Source organism: Felis catus, chromosome C2 (assembly GCF_018350175.1).
Source record: "Felis catus isolate Fca126 chromosome C2, F.catus_Fca126_mat1.0, whole genome shotgun sequence".
Lineage (NCBI taxonomy): Eukaryota > Metazoa > Chordata > Mammalia > Carnivora > Felidae > Felis > Felis catus.
The window spans coordinates 148,356,338-148,370,091 of NC_058376.1; the positions used below are offsets into that span (position 1 = coordinate 148,356,338).

The following is a 13,754-nucleotide window of genomic DNA, read 5'->3' on the forward strand; positions in this document are numbered from 1 at the left end:
GGCCAGGTCCCTCAAACACGGCCCCCACCCTGCCCAGAAACCCATGGCCCAGCCGCAGCCAGAGTGAGCCCTTTCTTGCCCCAGTATGCCACCTGCATAACCCAGAAGCCCATCGTCCCCCCCCCCCCCCCGTGGGTCCCAGCCCCAAAGCCACGCCCCGGGGACAGGAGCAGCAGAGGCTGCCCGAGCATGTGGACAGGTCGTTTCGCGTGGTGCTGGTGTGGGCTGTGGTGTCTGAGCCGGCCCCAGCCACTGGAGCTGTGGAGCCCAAAGAAGGAGACATGGACAGGGAGGAAGGAGATGGCATATTACACCCTGGGTGGTTTCTTCAACGAGGAATGGGAGGGGCAACTGAGCGGGAGGCCAAGAAACTCTTATCCATGTGGCAGCATAGAGCCCCTCCCCTTCTGGGCACCCGGGGTACACGTGGTTCATAATGGTGGGCCGCCAAGTCAGCCCCTAGGGTCATAGATTATAATCCCATTTCCCACATGGGGAAACTAAGATTCCAGTTAGCAAAGTCTTCCGGGACTATACGCCTGAGTGCAAACCAGGTTGGTCTGACCATAAAGCCTTCCTTGATTAGCAAGGCCGCACTGCTTTCCTGACTCTAGCCTGGTCTTTTCTCTCTGGGACAGAGGTACCAGAGGTTTTGGTCTCTTGGCTCCCAAGTTGTGCCCCAGGCCCCTGAGGTGGTCATGCCTGTCTTGGCCGGGGTGCGTGGGGGCACAGGTGCTGCTTAGGCACCACCCTCGTCCATAATAACTTCACCCAGGGGTGGTAGGTGGAGCACAGAAGACCTGAGCTCTAGGCCCGCATCTATGGACACTTTGCTGTGTGACCCTGGGTCAGTTGCACCTCCTCTCTGAGCCTCAGCTCCCAGTTTTAAATAAGGTGTAGAGTTGGATGTCCTCTGAGGTCCCTGTGTGCCACCATATGTTACTGCAGATGGCATGAGGAAAGCTGCAGACAAGCCCCAGCCCTGCCGTTCAGAGAAGTGTGCCCTTGGGCTCTCTGGGCCTCAGTTTCCTCCACTCTGAGTTGAGGACAGCGGCCCCTTTCCCCATTCCCCATCGCTGACCTGTCCTTTCTGATGGCCTTCGGGTGAAGCCCCCACCCTAGTAGTCTCCTTGGAGCCTCTGCAGGGGACGGGGCCTTGGTCAGGTGCTGAGGGATCCCTGGCGAGGGGTGCAGGTACTACCTTCAAGGCCATCTCCCAGCAGGGGAGTACCCAAGTATCTCCCACACTGGCTGAGGGGCCACCCTCAGCTGCTTTCTGTTGTCCTGAGAGCCCCTTGGATGTCCTTGGCCCAATCTCAGAGAAGGAAGTTGAGGACAGGAAAAGGCCATGGTTCCCACCTGCCTGGTTGAGCCCCACTGAAGGCAGGCAAGGAAGGTGCCTTTCCTGCTTCTTAAGGGAACAGGGAGCATCCCACTATCAGGTTCCTGCAGGAGCAGGGAATGGATGGGGGGGGGGGGCGGTCTTCCCTGCCTGCCTTGCCCAGGGGTCATGGCTAGCCCCGTCTGTCATCTTCCCTCCTGCTTGCCCCCCCCCCCCCAGGACCAGCTGAAGCAGCTGCAGGAGATCCTAGGCAGCCTGAGTCTTCAGGAGGAAAAGACACGGGCGTCCCAGCTCCTCCTGGACCAGCAGGTCAACAGTGAGGCTCAGCGGAGCAGCAGCCTCGTTGCCCAGCTGCGGGCCATGGTGGCCGAGAGGGAGGCCAAGGTGCAGCAGCTGGAGCTGGAGATCGGGCAACTGGGCGTGCAGGTGAGTAGGGCGCTGGCCTGCCTCGGCCCGCCATCCATTTCCAAGCCCTGGCAAGTCCATCCACCATCCAGAGAAAGCTCAGCAACTGCCGCTTTCCACCTGCCTTTCCTCAGGCCTCGCCATGCCCTACCTGGCTCCACTTTGGCCCTCTGCTTCCCTCTGGCTTCCCACCCATCCCCACACACCTTTCCTCTCCTTCCTCTGATGGTCTCCCTTCTCTGCATAAAACCTGTCTGGGGCTCTGTGTCCCCCTTGGCCTCACTCGATCCTCCAAGGTCCAGGCTCCTCCCAGCTCCCACTCCCCACCTGTGGCCTTCACCCTCATGATCCAGGATGGCGGCTACAGTGCCAGGCTTTACATTCCCATTCCAGGCAGCAGGATGGCAGAAAGGAAGCCACTCTCCATCCAACTTACGAGGCCCCATGTGATAAGCTCTTGCTGCTACCCCCCTCCTGCATCTTCTCTTTTTAAAAAAAAATTTTTTTTTAATGTTTATTTATTTTTGAGAGAGAGAAAGACACAGAGGATGAGCAGGGGAGGGGCAGAGAGAGGGAGACACAGAATCCAAAGCACATTCCAGACTCTGAGCTGTCAGCACAGAGCCTGACGTGGGGCTCGAACTCACGGGCCATGAGATCATGACCTCAGCCAAAGTCTGACGCTTAACAGACTGAGCCACCCAGGCACCCCCTGAGTCTTCTCTTCACCCTTCCCTTCCCCCACACTCTGGCCATGTGGCCACCGTTTAGCTCCTTACGTGGCCCTGCCTTGTCCCCATTCCAGGCTTGTGCACATGCCTGAAGCATATGCCTTCCCTTTCCTCCCCCACTACCACTGCCTGTTCAGTGGTCCCCGGCCTTTAGGCCCTACCCAGTCATGAGCTTCTCTAGGGAGCCCCAAGGCCCACATTCTGTGTTCCATGCCCTTCCTGGGCACTCTCCCAACTCCCCGGGCACCCCCAGGCCAAACCTTTGTCACCCTATGTGATCATCTTCCTGTTTCCCCCTCTAAACTCCTCCTGAGGGGGCACACGCCATGGTGCCTCCTTGCCTGGCACAAGACTGAGCCCCCAGTGTGCTCAAAAGCGCTTAATGCTTGTCTAATGAGGGGGTTCCTTAGAGTTGTACCTTGGTGGGTGCCTTGCTGGCACAGCCTGGGCTGCTAGGGGTCAGGCACCGTGGCACCGTGGACTGTCTGTGACTCCTTCCTGTGGTGGTGGTGCTCAGAGGAGAGGGGAATTGGTGGCCTCTGGGGAAAAGGATTCCATGACAGGCACACAAGTCTCCCCGTGGCAGAGAAGCCTCACAGCCAGGGTGACTGGGACAGCCAAAGTCATGTCACAGAGCAGCCCTGCCTTTCGTTCCCAGGGATCCAGGTCCAATCAAAAGTGTGGGAGCCCAGGAGCCCCTCAGCCTCAGTGTGGTGTTGCCTGGGGTTGGTGGTTTGTCTCACAGCCGTCCATCTGCAGAGGCCAGGGTGGCCTGGGACCTCAGAAGTGGCTGTGGTAGAAGATGTTGCAGCCCCTGAGGGTGAAGGCAGGGAGCCCAGGGTTGACCAAGGCCTAGGGACAGAGTATGTGTGGCCGTGAGTGGGGGCATTGCCTTTCAGTCCTCACCCTGCTTCCCAGTGGGAAGTGAAGTCTCAAGGAGCATGTGGGAACATTCCAGTATTTTCACTCCACCACTGTCCCGCCTCCAGGCACACAACACAGAACCAATTCTTACCTCAGAGGGCATCGGCTAATTGGGAGCCACAAGAGAAGTTGGTGCACACATCTCAGGATGGGCAGGGCTGGGGGACGTGCCAGGTTGTCTGGGACTCACCCCCAACTATCCACCCCTGATGGCCTGACCTCCTGCTGGGGGTCCTCCAGTGCTCCTTCTTCTGGCCTCGCCAGCTATCCAGAAGCCCGACGTGCCAGGGGGAAAGGGGGCCCGGGAAGCCCAGCCTCCCTCCAAGACTTCTGGCCCTTGCTGTGGCCCTGCCACCCTCTATGGCCCCAGGTGTCTGGAAAGTCCAAACGTCTCCAGCTGACAAAGGCAGCCAGCCTCAGGTCACACGTGGCATTCACCCAGTGTGGGTGGGGCTGCTCAGAGAGGTGGGCCCACTCAAAGACGTCAGCCTCCGATCTGGCCTGAATCAAAGGCCACGCACTTCCCTTTGGGACCTGAATGTAGAACAGCTTCCTGGCCCGGTCACCACCTCGCTCCATGTAGCTCCCTTTCTGAAGAGAGGCATTATTAGATGTCATTATCATGCAACGAGTGCCTTCGCCAAACAGCCTCCCTTTTCTCTCCTGAAAAGAAGCCTCTTTCATATCCCCTAAAAGCCCCGAACTCAAGCCAAGGCCCCCTCCTGCCTTCTCCAGGCTTCTGAGCCAAAGCGCTGAGCGTCGAACCCATGTCTGTCCCTTGCAGTATCTTCGGAATAAAGGAGTGGGCGAGGGGTCCGGTGGGCCTGAGGTCAACCCTGCCTACGCTAAGTTCCTGGAGGACCCGGGCCAGACGAAGTCCCCGGCCTCAGCAGGTGATCACGTTGGCAGGCTTGGATCTTCTCGGTAAGAAAAAAAGTGGGATAGAGGGGTTGGTAAGTGAATATTAATTATTCAGAAAAAAGGCTGCCTCTGCTGGGAAGCCACGGGTGCAGTTCTGAGATGACTGTGCCATCCGTTGTCCTTCCAATCTGTGGGCCTCTCCTACTCCATTAACCCTGCGTCTGCAGGGAGGAGCCGGTTAGGCTCCAGGTATTATTCCTGCAAGAACGTCTGGTTGCAGCTCCCTGTAATATCCTCTCCAATCTGGCCCTGAAACGCACCTGCTTCTAGGATTCTCAAACAGACCTGTGTTGGATTGCTCAAGGCTATGATGTCTCCTGGTTCTGCCTCGTCTTGAGCAAGCAAGAGTTCTGGAAAGAAGGGCAGCAAATCCACAGGACTGCCCTGCCAGGCTTGCTGTGAGGACCAGCACCAGCCACCTCCTCGGGCTCCCCAGATCCCGGCCGGCCCCTGCTCTCCTCCCAGGTGGGGCCCAGCCGGCCTTCCCGTGGTGATGAGCCCCTTTTGCCTTCACACAGCTCGGTGACCAGCCTGGGCCACACGCTGGTGGAATCTGCTCTCACGTGGCCTTCTCTGCCCAGTCCTCATGGGGCCTCAGCCAGGTATGAACCCGGGATCTCAGAGCCCTCACAGTCCTTCCCATCCTTGATTGGTCGGCCAGTTCTGCCATCCCATCATAAGGAGGGGAAACTGAGGCCATGCCAAGTCAAAGGACTCTACCAAGTTTATATAAAGACATGGAGGGTCAGGGAGGCCCAGTGCCTTAACCAAGGTGGTAGAGCAGGTGGCTTCGGAACTTGAGTCTTGGCCTCTGGCTTGCAGTTCAGTGTCCCTTCCTGCTACCACAGAGTTAACACAGGGACTTCCAGGGCCTGGAGCCCAGCTCCTCTCCTTGTCTTGTCTTCCCCACTGAGACTCAGTCTCTAGGGGGAGAATTTCATGTCATACGGGTTACCACTTTAAGTCACTGATATCCCCTCAGCTCTCTGGCCCCTCTTTGTTGTTAGAATCAAGCCTAGTACTTAAATGGCTCCTTTGTTTTCCTGCCAGCTCGCAGACAAATGGTAGCTTTGTCCTGCCTCTGAGCCCTGTCGTGAGCCCTGCCCACTGTCCACTGGAGCCATGCTCCTGGCGTCAGCCCCCATCTCCGCCCCTTAGGCAGGTCAGCTCGGGTTCCGGGCCAGGCCTCTGAGTGGCCCTAGTCCACATATGACTTGCTCTATGGCTCCGGGCTTTCCTCCTCTCTGAGATGCTGTTTCCTAAGTAGCGCCTGAGACACTTCTAGCCTGACTTTTGGCAGCACAAGGGACCATGGGCCAAGGCCAGCCCTGCAGCGGCCCCACCCATCAGCCTGGGGTCACAAGGGCACTTGGGGGAGAGTGGGCTACTCTGAGTGACAAGATGACTACTTCCAAGTGTGGGAGGCCTCCTGGGGCCACAGGGAGAATGGACAGGCTCCGTCTCTCTGGGGTTTTAGTCACAGTAGTGGGAGTGGGAAGAGGGACAAGACGGCCCTCAAGATCCCTTCCAGGCCTGTGTGGCTGTCACCTTTGCGCTCCACAGGGAAGCAGGAGCAGACGTGCTCCTCAGCTGTCCAGACTGCTGACTCTCAAACTAATTTCTTGCACGTTACACAAATATTTACTGAACTCAACCACGTGCAGGCCCTACCCTCATGGAGCACACAGAACTCTTCCCACAGTGACAGGACGAGGAACGTGTCTATCGGGGCTGGCGTGGTGACCATGATGGGGTATCTGGGAGGAGGGCAGGGGGGAGGGGTCAGGCCCCTTTCTCCTGCAGCTCCCTCCTACACGCACCCCCTCACAAGAAAATCATGGAGGTGGCTTTGACCAGAGCTTTCTGGACTGCAGTGTGCACACAGATCAGCTGGGCATTTGCCAGGTTAGATGCAGGTTTTGACTTGGCAGGTCTGGATCCACAGGCACTGATTCAGCGACTATATAGTTTGAGCAGCAAAGCCTTAAAGTATATTTAGGAGTCAGAACATGGAAGAGTCTGCAGTCCTCAGGGCCCATCTCATCCAAGCCCCTCAACTTTCAGAGGGAGGACCCAGGCCCAGACAGGGTAAGAGACCTGCCCGAGATCACAGAACAAGTTAGCCCCTGGGCCCGCACCCCGCCCAGCCCAGCTCTCCATGTGTCCTGCGTTGCTAGAAAAGCAAACGGAGAATCACCAGGGCCTCGGGGGGAAAGATGAGGGCAAAGCAGAGAGCAGCTTGGGACTCACAAGTGGGCTCTGGGGGGTTGGGCTGTGGGCAGAGTTCACCTTCCATCTGGGCTCCAGCCAGCAGGTGAGGGGCTAGTAGGCAGGCCCGGTGGCCAGGAGGGGAGCAGTGACGGGCTAGATCAGCACTGAAGAAAACTGACCAAGTCACAAAGTGGGCTGGGCTTGAGGCCAAGCCGGGAGATGCAGGAGGGCCGGGACAGGCTGATAGGGAGACAGAGGCTAGGCATGGTGGCCAGACCACTGGCCACACAGGTGCCCAGGACACCCCAGGCCCTCAAGGGCCAAATTCCATAGCGGCCAGCCTAATTCCAGGCCCCTCCAGGGACTGGATGGACAGAGATACTGATGCAGCTCTAGCCATAGTGAGATCTGGCTGTGCGGCCAGCTAAGTGAGGTCTAGAGACTTCAGCAGGTACAGGAATAGTGGGCCGAGAAGAAGCTGGAGGAGGAAGACCATCAGGGCCAGGACGGATGGGGTTGGCTTCCTTCTCTGTGGCTATCTCCGAGGATCCCTGAATGTTCTTCCAGTCCCTCCTACCATCAGAGGTGAGTGTGTGTCTTCAGATAGCCCCTCAAATGACTTCTGCCCTCTGTACCCACCCTGGTCCCCAGGTTCTCGGACTCCCCAGAACAAAAGGGCTGGCAGGCACAAGTGACAGAGTTCAAGACCCTCTGGCAGGCTGCTGAGGTGGAGCGCGACCGGCTCACCGAGTTTGTCACTGTCCTACAGAAACGGTAACACATGGCGCCCAGGGACATGCTGTCATGGGCCTATGTGGATGGGGGTGTGGACGGCCTGACACAAGGGCATCTTTCTTAGACAGGGGCCAGGCCTCATCTGGGACTGGGCCCACCTTCCTCGAGAGTTTGGCTCCCGCAATGTTGGTCGAGGGCATTCCCAGTCATCACTTGTGTGCTCAACTAAGTGCTTCACAGCTTTGGGGCCCTATTGTCATTCTTGTGGTTTGTCCTGTCCTACGTGTATCCAGTGGGACTGCTATGTGCATGTGGACATGTGGTGGGAGTCTCAGGGGAGAGGCTCTCTGGAGTAGGTAAATCAGTCAGACGAATCCACAAATAATTGAAGTCTCTGACGAACATGGCACCGTACTTGGCACCATTGGGAAATTTGGTGGCAAGACAGAGGCTAGACTGATGTCTGAATTACAGACAGCAAGAGAGCCGCTCATAGATGGGAGGTGAAACTTCTCTGGGGAGGAGGGAAGCATGTCACCCAAGGCAGTGGACCAGGAGGTATAGTTTCCTCCAAGGGGTTGTCGACAGACTTCCATTCAGATAAATCAGTGCTCCTTGCTCAAGTGACCCTTTTGGCAAGAATTGCAGGTACTCAGGCCAACACATGGCCCAACCATGTGACCTCCACAGTGGAAAATATAAAGGATAGCACTGACTTCTTACCCCAACAGGGCAGGCAGCCAGGGCTCTTTGGTGACAGACAGTAGAAACCACTTCTGGTAAGTTAAGGGAAAGGCAGATTTTTGGAAGGTGTTGGCAGATTTTAAGGGGGCAGGGCAGGAGAGGAGCTCAAGGAGGGGCTTGGGAATCTTGGTTGGGGAATCTTGGTTGCAGGACCCCTTGGGTGGTCTCTCCTGGGGCACTGGAGCAACACAGGCCCAGTGGCTTCTTATGCCAGCGGGTTGTGGGAGAGAAGGTCTAGATGGCCTGGGTTGCTCTCATGTCCATCCCTAAACACAGGCCAGGCACCTTGCTAGAAGGACCTCCAGGTACTCACAGAATGGAGGAGGGGCAGTTTGCCACAGGGAAAAATCGAGTACCATACCAAAGAAGGAGTGAGCGGTGCTGGGAAGTGGTCGATGAATGGCCATTCCCGAAGTAGTGAGAAGTGACTAGCTATAATTGTTTTCTTTTCATGTAGTACATAGAGAAGATACGAATTTCAGATATACTCAGGGATAAGGGAAAAGTCACATTAATTTCTCTTCTGTAATCGAAATATAATGGATAGCACAAGTCTCTAGTCTATCAAATGGAAGAAACATACTCAATTTAGGATTTCTCTCCCATTTCTCTCGAGCTTCACCTGAATTTGGGGGATTTTGTGAACAAAAGTGACTTAGTTATGTATTGCTGTGTAACAAACCATTCCAAAGTTTGTGGCTTCACACACAATGGTTTATTCTTTCTCGTGGCTCTGTGGGTTACCTAGGTAATTCTGTTCCACATAACGCCAGCCAGGATCACTCATATGACCTTGTTCAGCTGGAAGGTAGACAGAGGTGCCTCAGTTCCCTTTACTGGCCTCTCTTTCCGTGTGGTATTTCATCTGTCAGGGCCTCTCTCCATGCAGAGCTGGGATTAGGGTGAAGTGAGCAAGGTACCCAGAGCACAACATTTAAGGAGGCACTCACTCTCAGAGTCATGCACATGTGTTTTTCTCTCAGCTGATACCCCTGACCTTTTTGGGTTCACTCTGTGGCTTTATGTCGTTTTAGGGTGTGAGGGAGCTCTCTGTGGCTCTCTCAGGCCCGTTAGCCAAGACACGTGGCCATTTCTACTCTCGGGCATTGCCGTCTCCCTGGGCTCTAACTAGGAAACAGGGCCCAAGCTCCCTCTGCATTCGTATCTCCTCCAAACTTATTTGGATTTCTCACCCCAAAGTACAGGACCTGCCTTTCTCTGAGATCCCCGGTTCTATTCCTTTCTTTATCTAGAGAGTCTGTTCTGGTCTTGCGGGGGGCGTGCGGAGAGGCAGAGTTTCCCCCTCTCATACACGCCCTATCACTTCTAGCTGCCTCAGGCCCCCTGCAATTCCCCAGTCTTGTGTCCACATCCTGGAGAAACCACTGTGCTCTGCTTAGGATCCCCTCACCCCCTCACCTGGTGCAGGTAGACTGAAGATAAAAATAGAGCTGGTCATCTGTTTCCCTTCTCTCAAATCCTGTATCCAGTGTTCTGTGTCTCTTGACCTGCTGTCCAGTGTCTGAAAACAGTATGTTTCATACATTTTAGCCATTTTTCTAGCTGTTTACACAATAGGAGGGGCTAGCCGGCTTAGTCCGCCATGACAGAAGTCACTAAATTTGTCTCCTTTTGAAAAGCATATAGTTGGCTTTGTTTTTAAATTCAATCTGTGAATTTGTGTTTGAGGATGTGATTTTAGCCCATTTTTAGATATTAGCCCATTTTTACAATATTTGGAAATATTTTGATCAGCTAAATTAATAGTTTCTATTTGCCATGATTTTTCTTTGCTCTTTTTTCTCCGTTCTCCTCCTTTATATTGGCTGGGTCAGGTTTTATTTCCCTCTCTTCTATACAAGTTTGGAAGTTATATATTCTATCTTCTATTTTAGTGGTCACCTGTACTCTTTTAACATAGAGTTTCAGCAAGTCTAAAGTCAGTAGAATTCTTTATTATCCCTTTGAGCAATAGGATACATTGAAAGTTTTGCTTTGTTTTGTTTTAGTAATCTCTACCCCCAACGCAGAGCAAATCTCTGCTCAAATTCACAATCCCGAAATCAAGAGTCGCTTGCTCTCCCGACTGAGCCAGCCAGGCACCTCGAATAGTTGAGAATGTTTAATTCTGATTCCCCTTTTTGTGTCTTCCATGTTACTGGACTCTAATATTTGTCTATTACAGCACATTCTTTTTACAAAATCCTCCAAAATTAACCCTCCAAATTCACCTTTTAAAAAATTAGTCAGTATCCCTTTACTTCGGCCAACGTATTTAAAAATGTCTTCCTAGGGGCGCCTGGGTGGCTCAGTCGGTTAAGCAGCCGACTTCGGCTCAGGTCATGATCTCGCGTGATCTCGCGTGAGTTCGAGCCCCGCGTAGGGCTCTGTGCTGACAGCTCAGAGCCTGGAGCCTGTTTCAGATTCTGTGTCTCCCTCTCTCTGACCCTCCCCCGTTCATGCTCTGTCTCTCTCTGTCTCAAAAATAAATAAATGTTAAAAAAAAAAATTAAAAAAAAAATGTCTTCCTTCATTGTTCCTTCTCGCATCTCAATCTCCCCTCTGGGTTCAGTTTCCTTCTTACCAAAGTGCGTCCTTTAGTTCAATAAGACTACGTGGATGATAAACTCCCTGTGTCTTTATTTACTTTGGAATCTTTATTCTGCCTTTCTCTTGAAGGACAATTTCCCTAGGCACCGAATTCTTGGTAGCTGGAGGCCATGAAAGCCCATTGTCATTGAGCATCCATTGTTGCCAAAAAGAAATCTTCTATCAGTTTGATTGTGGTTCCTTCCTAGTTATGTCCTTTCTCTCTAGAAGTCTTTTCAGATATTCTCTTTGTCTTTGGTATTTTGAAGTCTCCCTGTGATGTGTCTAGGTATTGTATTTCGCTTTATTTTTCCTACTTAGGAACTGGTATGCCTTTTCTTTCTGAGGACTTCAGTCTATACGTTGCCAAGGACTCACTCCACGTGTTGCCTCTCCCCATTGTTTCAGTTCCTTTCATCTAAAATGCCTCATCGGGAAGCCTGGGTGGCTCAGTGGGTTGAGCAACTGACTCTTGATTTCAGCTCAGGTCTGATCTCAGGGTTCGGTGAGATCGAGCCCCGCGTCAGGCTCCCTGCTGAGCACAGACCCTGCTTGGGATTCAGGATTCTCTTTCTCCCTCTCTCTCGGCCCCTCCCCTGCTTGCATATGCTCACTTGCTCTCTCCCTCAAAATAAATAAACTTTAAAAGTAAAATAAAATAAAATGTCTAGTCAGCCTATGTTAGACCTTCTTTCCTCTGCAACTCTTAAAGTTTCTCAATATTTTGGGCTGATAACTGCATAGTTTCTTCAAATCTGCATTCCATCTCATTAAACCTCTTCAGCTACACTTCATTTGCCATGAAACCTATTTTAATAATTGTAATTTTCATTTCTAGCAGCTCTTTTTTGTGTAAAAACCCCCTGTTCTCTTTCTTTTTTTTAAATATTTATTTATTTTGAGAGAGAGTGAACAGGGAGAGGGGCAGAGAGAGAGAGAGAGAGAGAGAGAGAGAGAGAGAGAGGGAAAGAGGGAGAGAGAGAATCCCAAGCAGACTCCACACTGTCAGCTCAAAGCCTGGCGTGGGGCTCAAACTCATGAACCACAAGATCATGACCCAAGCTGAAATCAAGAGTTGGATGCTCAACCCACTGACCCAGCCATGCACCCCTCCTGTTCTCTTTCTTATATTATTTGTTCTTTCATTAAGATTTCTTGCTTTTCTCCTTGTAATAATATGAAACCTACTTCATCCCTTGAAAGTTACTCTATCATCTTCATTACTTCTTGGGACCCTGAGTAACGTCTGTTACCTCCCCCTCACAGTGAATTATTTTTCTATGTGTTTTGTATTTGTGTGTTGTTTCTGTAAGCTTTTCTTCAATGCTATTGTTTTTTCCTCCTTGTGGGAATTCTTGGGTTATGAAAGTGCTCCTACAGAATGGTTCTGCTTTTGTTTCTGTGGAGCTTTGGGGGTGTCAGTGGTCTCTGAGTGGTACTTTATTGGTTTAGGATTTCCTGAGCACCTGAAGTGCTGGCCTTGTGGTTCAATTTTCTCATGATCGGTGCTTCCCCACCAACACATTTAAGGCCCAGTAGATTGCAAGCTTCCTTACCACTTCCCCAGCTTACAGATGGATTTTGTCTAAGTCTCTTATTGCAAACAAGGCATTCTTTTGAGGCTTCCAGAATTATACAGGGAGCTTCCTTGCAGCTTGCTGCCTTATAGGAGCCCACGTTTACAGCTTCTACACTCAACATTGGCCTCAAAATACCCTGCTTTATGCAGTCCCTAGGTAGCTGAGTCGGTTAAGCATCGGACTCGATCTTGGCTCAGGTCATGATCCCGTCCCGAGTCAGGCTCCACACCGAGTGCCGAGCATGCTTGGGATTCTCTCTCTCCCTCTCTTTCTCTGCCCTTCCCCTGCTCATGCTGTCTCTCTCTCAAAATAAATAAATTTTTTTTAAATCCTTGCTTTATGTGATTGGAAGTTTTATTAGTTTTCTATTACAAACATATACTTCCTTATTGTAAAAAGCCTCCTTTTCCAACCTGCCACTCCCCATTTCTCATAGAAAAGAACTGTCAGAACTTCTAAAATGTTTTCTTTGCACATCCAACAATGTATATGCAAATATATGTGTATACATCTGTGCACATATATGCACATACATTTTTATTAAAAGATGGACTCACACTAAACACATCTTTACATTTTTGTTAAGAGTATACCACTGTTAGGTTTCTAAATGTGGTATCATTGGGTCATAGAATGTGTACTTTTAGATGTTTACAAATAATGGCAGATTACCATTTTAAAATGAATTAATTTACATTCCCACCAATGATGTGAACTATCCACCATTTCCCCATAGCGTCACCTCTACAAAGTTTTATCAGTGCATAATGTTTTTGCCAAGCTAATTAAGGAACACTATTATCTCATGGTTGTTTTTAGCTACTTTGCTATAACTAAAAGTGGGGATGAGCATATTTTTCACCTGTTTCCAGCCTTTCACATGTTCTTTTCTGTTAAACATATATTCATACTATTGCACATTTTTAAAAAGAATTGTTTATGTTTTTTCTTTACATCTGTAAAGAGCTTTTTATGAATTACATATATAGTATTATGTATGTAATATGTAATATTACATCTCTCTGTCCCAAAAAAAATCTCTCTGTCCCAAAAATAAAAAATAAAAACGCTGAAAAAAAAATTAAAAAAAAAAAGATTCCTCGAGGATGGCACATTTGGGGAGGAGAAACCAAAAGTTCGATCATTCCTAAACGTTGTCAGACTTATAAAGTGCTTTACCATTTATATGGTGTTTGCTGTTAGTTTCTTATTTCCCCTATCACGAACCTAAACAAAAATGCAAACATTACTGAAATACACGGCAGGAAAATGAAAGCCCCTCACCCACGGACGGCAGTCAGTGAGTGCTGCAGACCCCTGCTTTCAGCTCACTGGCTGAATTTCGTTAGCACTAGTACCTATTTGGTTTTAAATTTTTAATCTGTTATAAATTTTTTAATTAGGTCATATATTATGCATAATCTTCTGCTACTTACTTCACTCAGTAATAAATCTCAGACATCCTCTTCATATCAGCACACATCCTTTTTATGGTTAAGGAGTTTTTTTACTGCGCGAATCCACTATGATTTATCCTTTATTTACATAAATGGCATTATATTGTATATATTC

General features: G+C 50.9%; 1 protein-coding gene across 1 annotated transcript in view; it reads left to right on the forward strand.

Moving 5' to 3' along the window:
* Positions 1–13,754, forward strand: part of CCDC13 (coiled-coil domain containing 13) — a 52,685-nt gene that overhangs the window by 32,693 nt on the left and 6,238 nt on the right. Inside the window, exons 11-14 of the mRNA XM_019810857.3 lie at positions 1,562–1,768; positions 4,187–4,326; positions 4,842–4,925; positions 7,186–7,308. Of these exons, the coding sequence (XP_019666416.3) occupies positions 1,562–1,768; positions 4,187–4,326; positions 4,842–4,925; positions 7,186–7,308 (554 nt within the window). The remainder of the gene's footprint in view (positions 1–1,561; positions 1,769–4,186; positions 4,327–4,841; positions 4,926–7,185; positions 7,309–13,754) is intronic.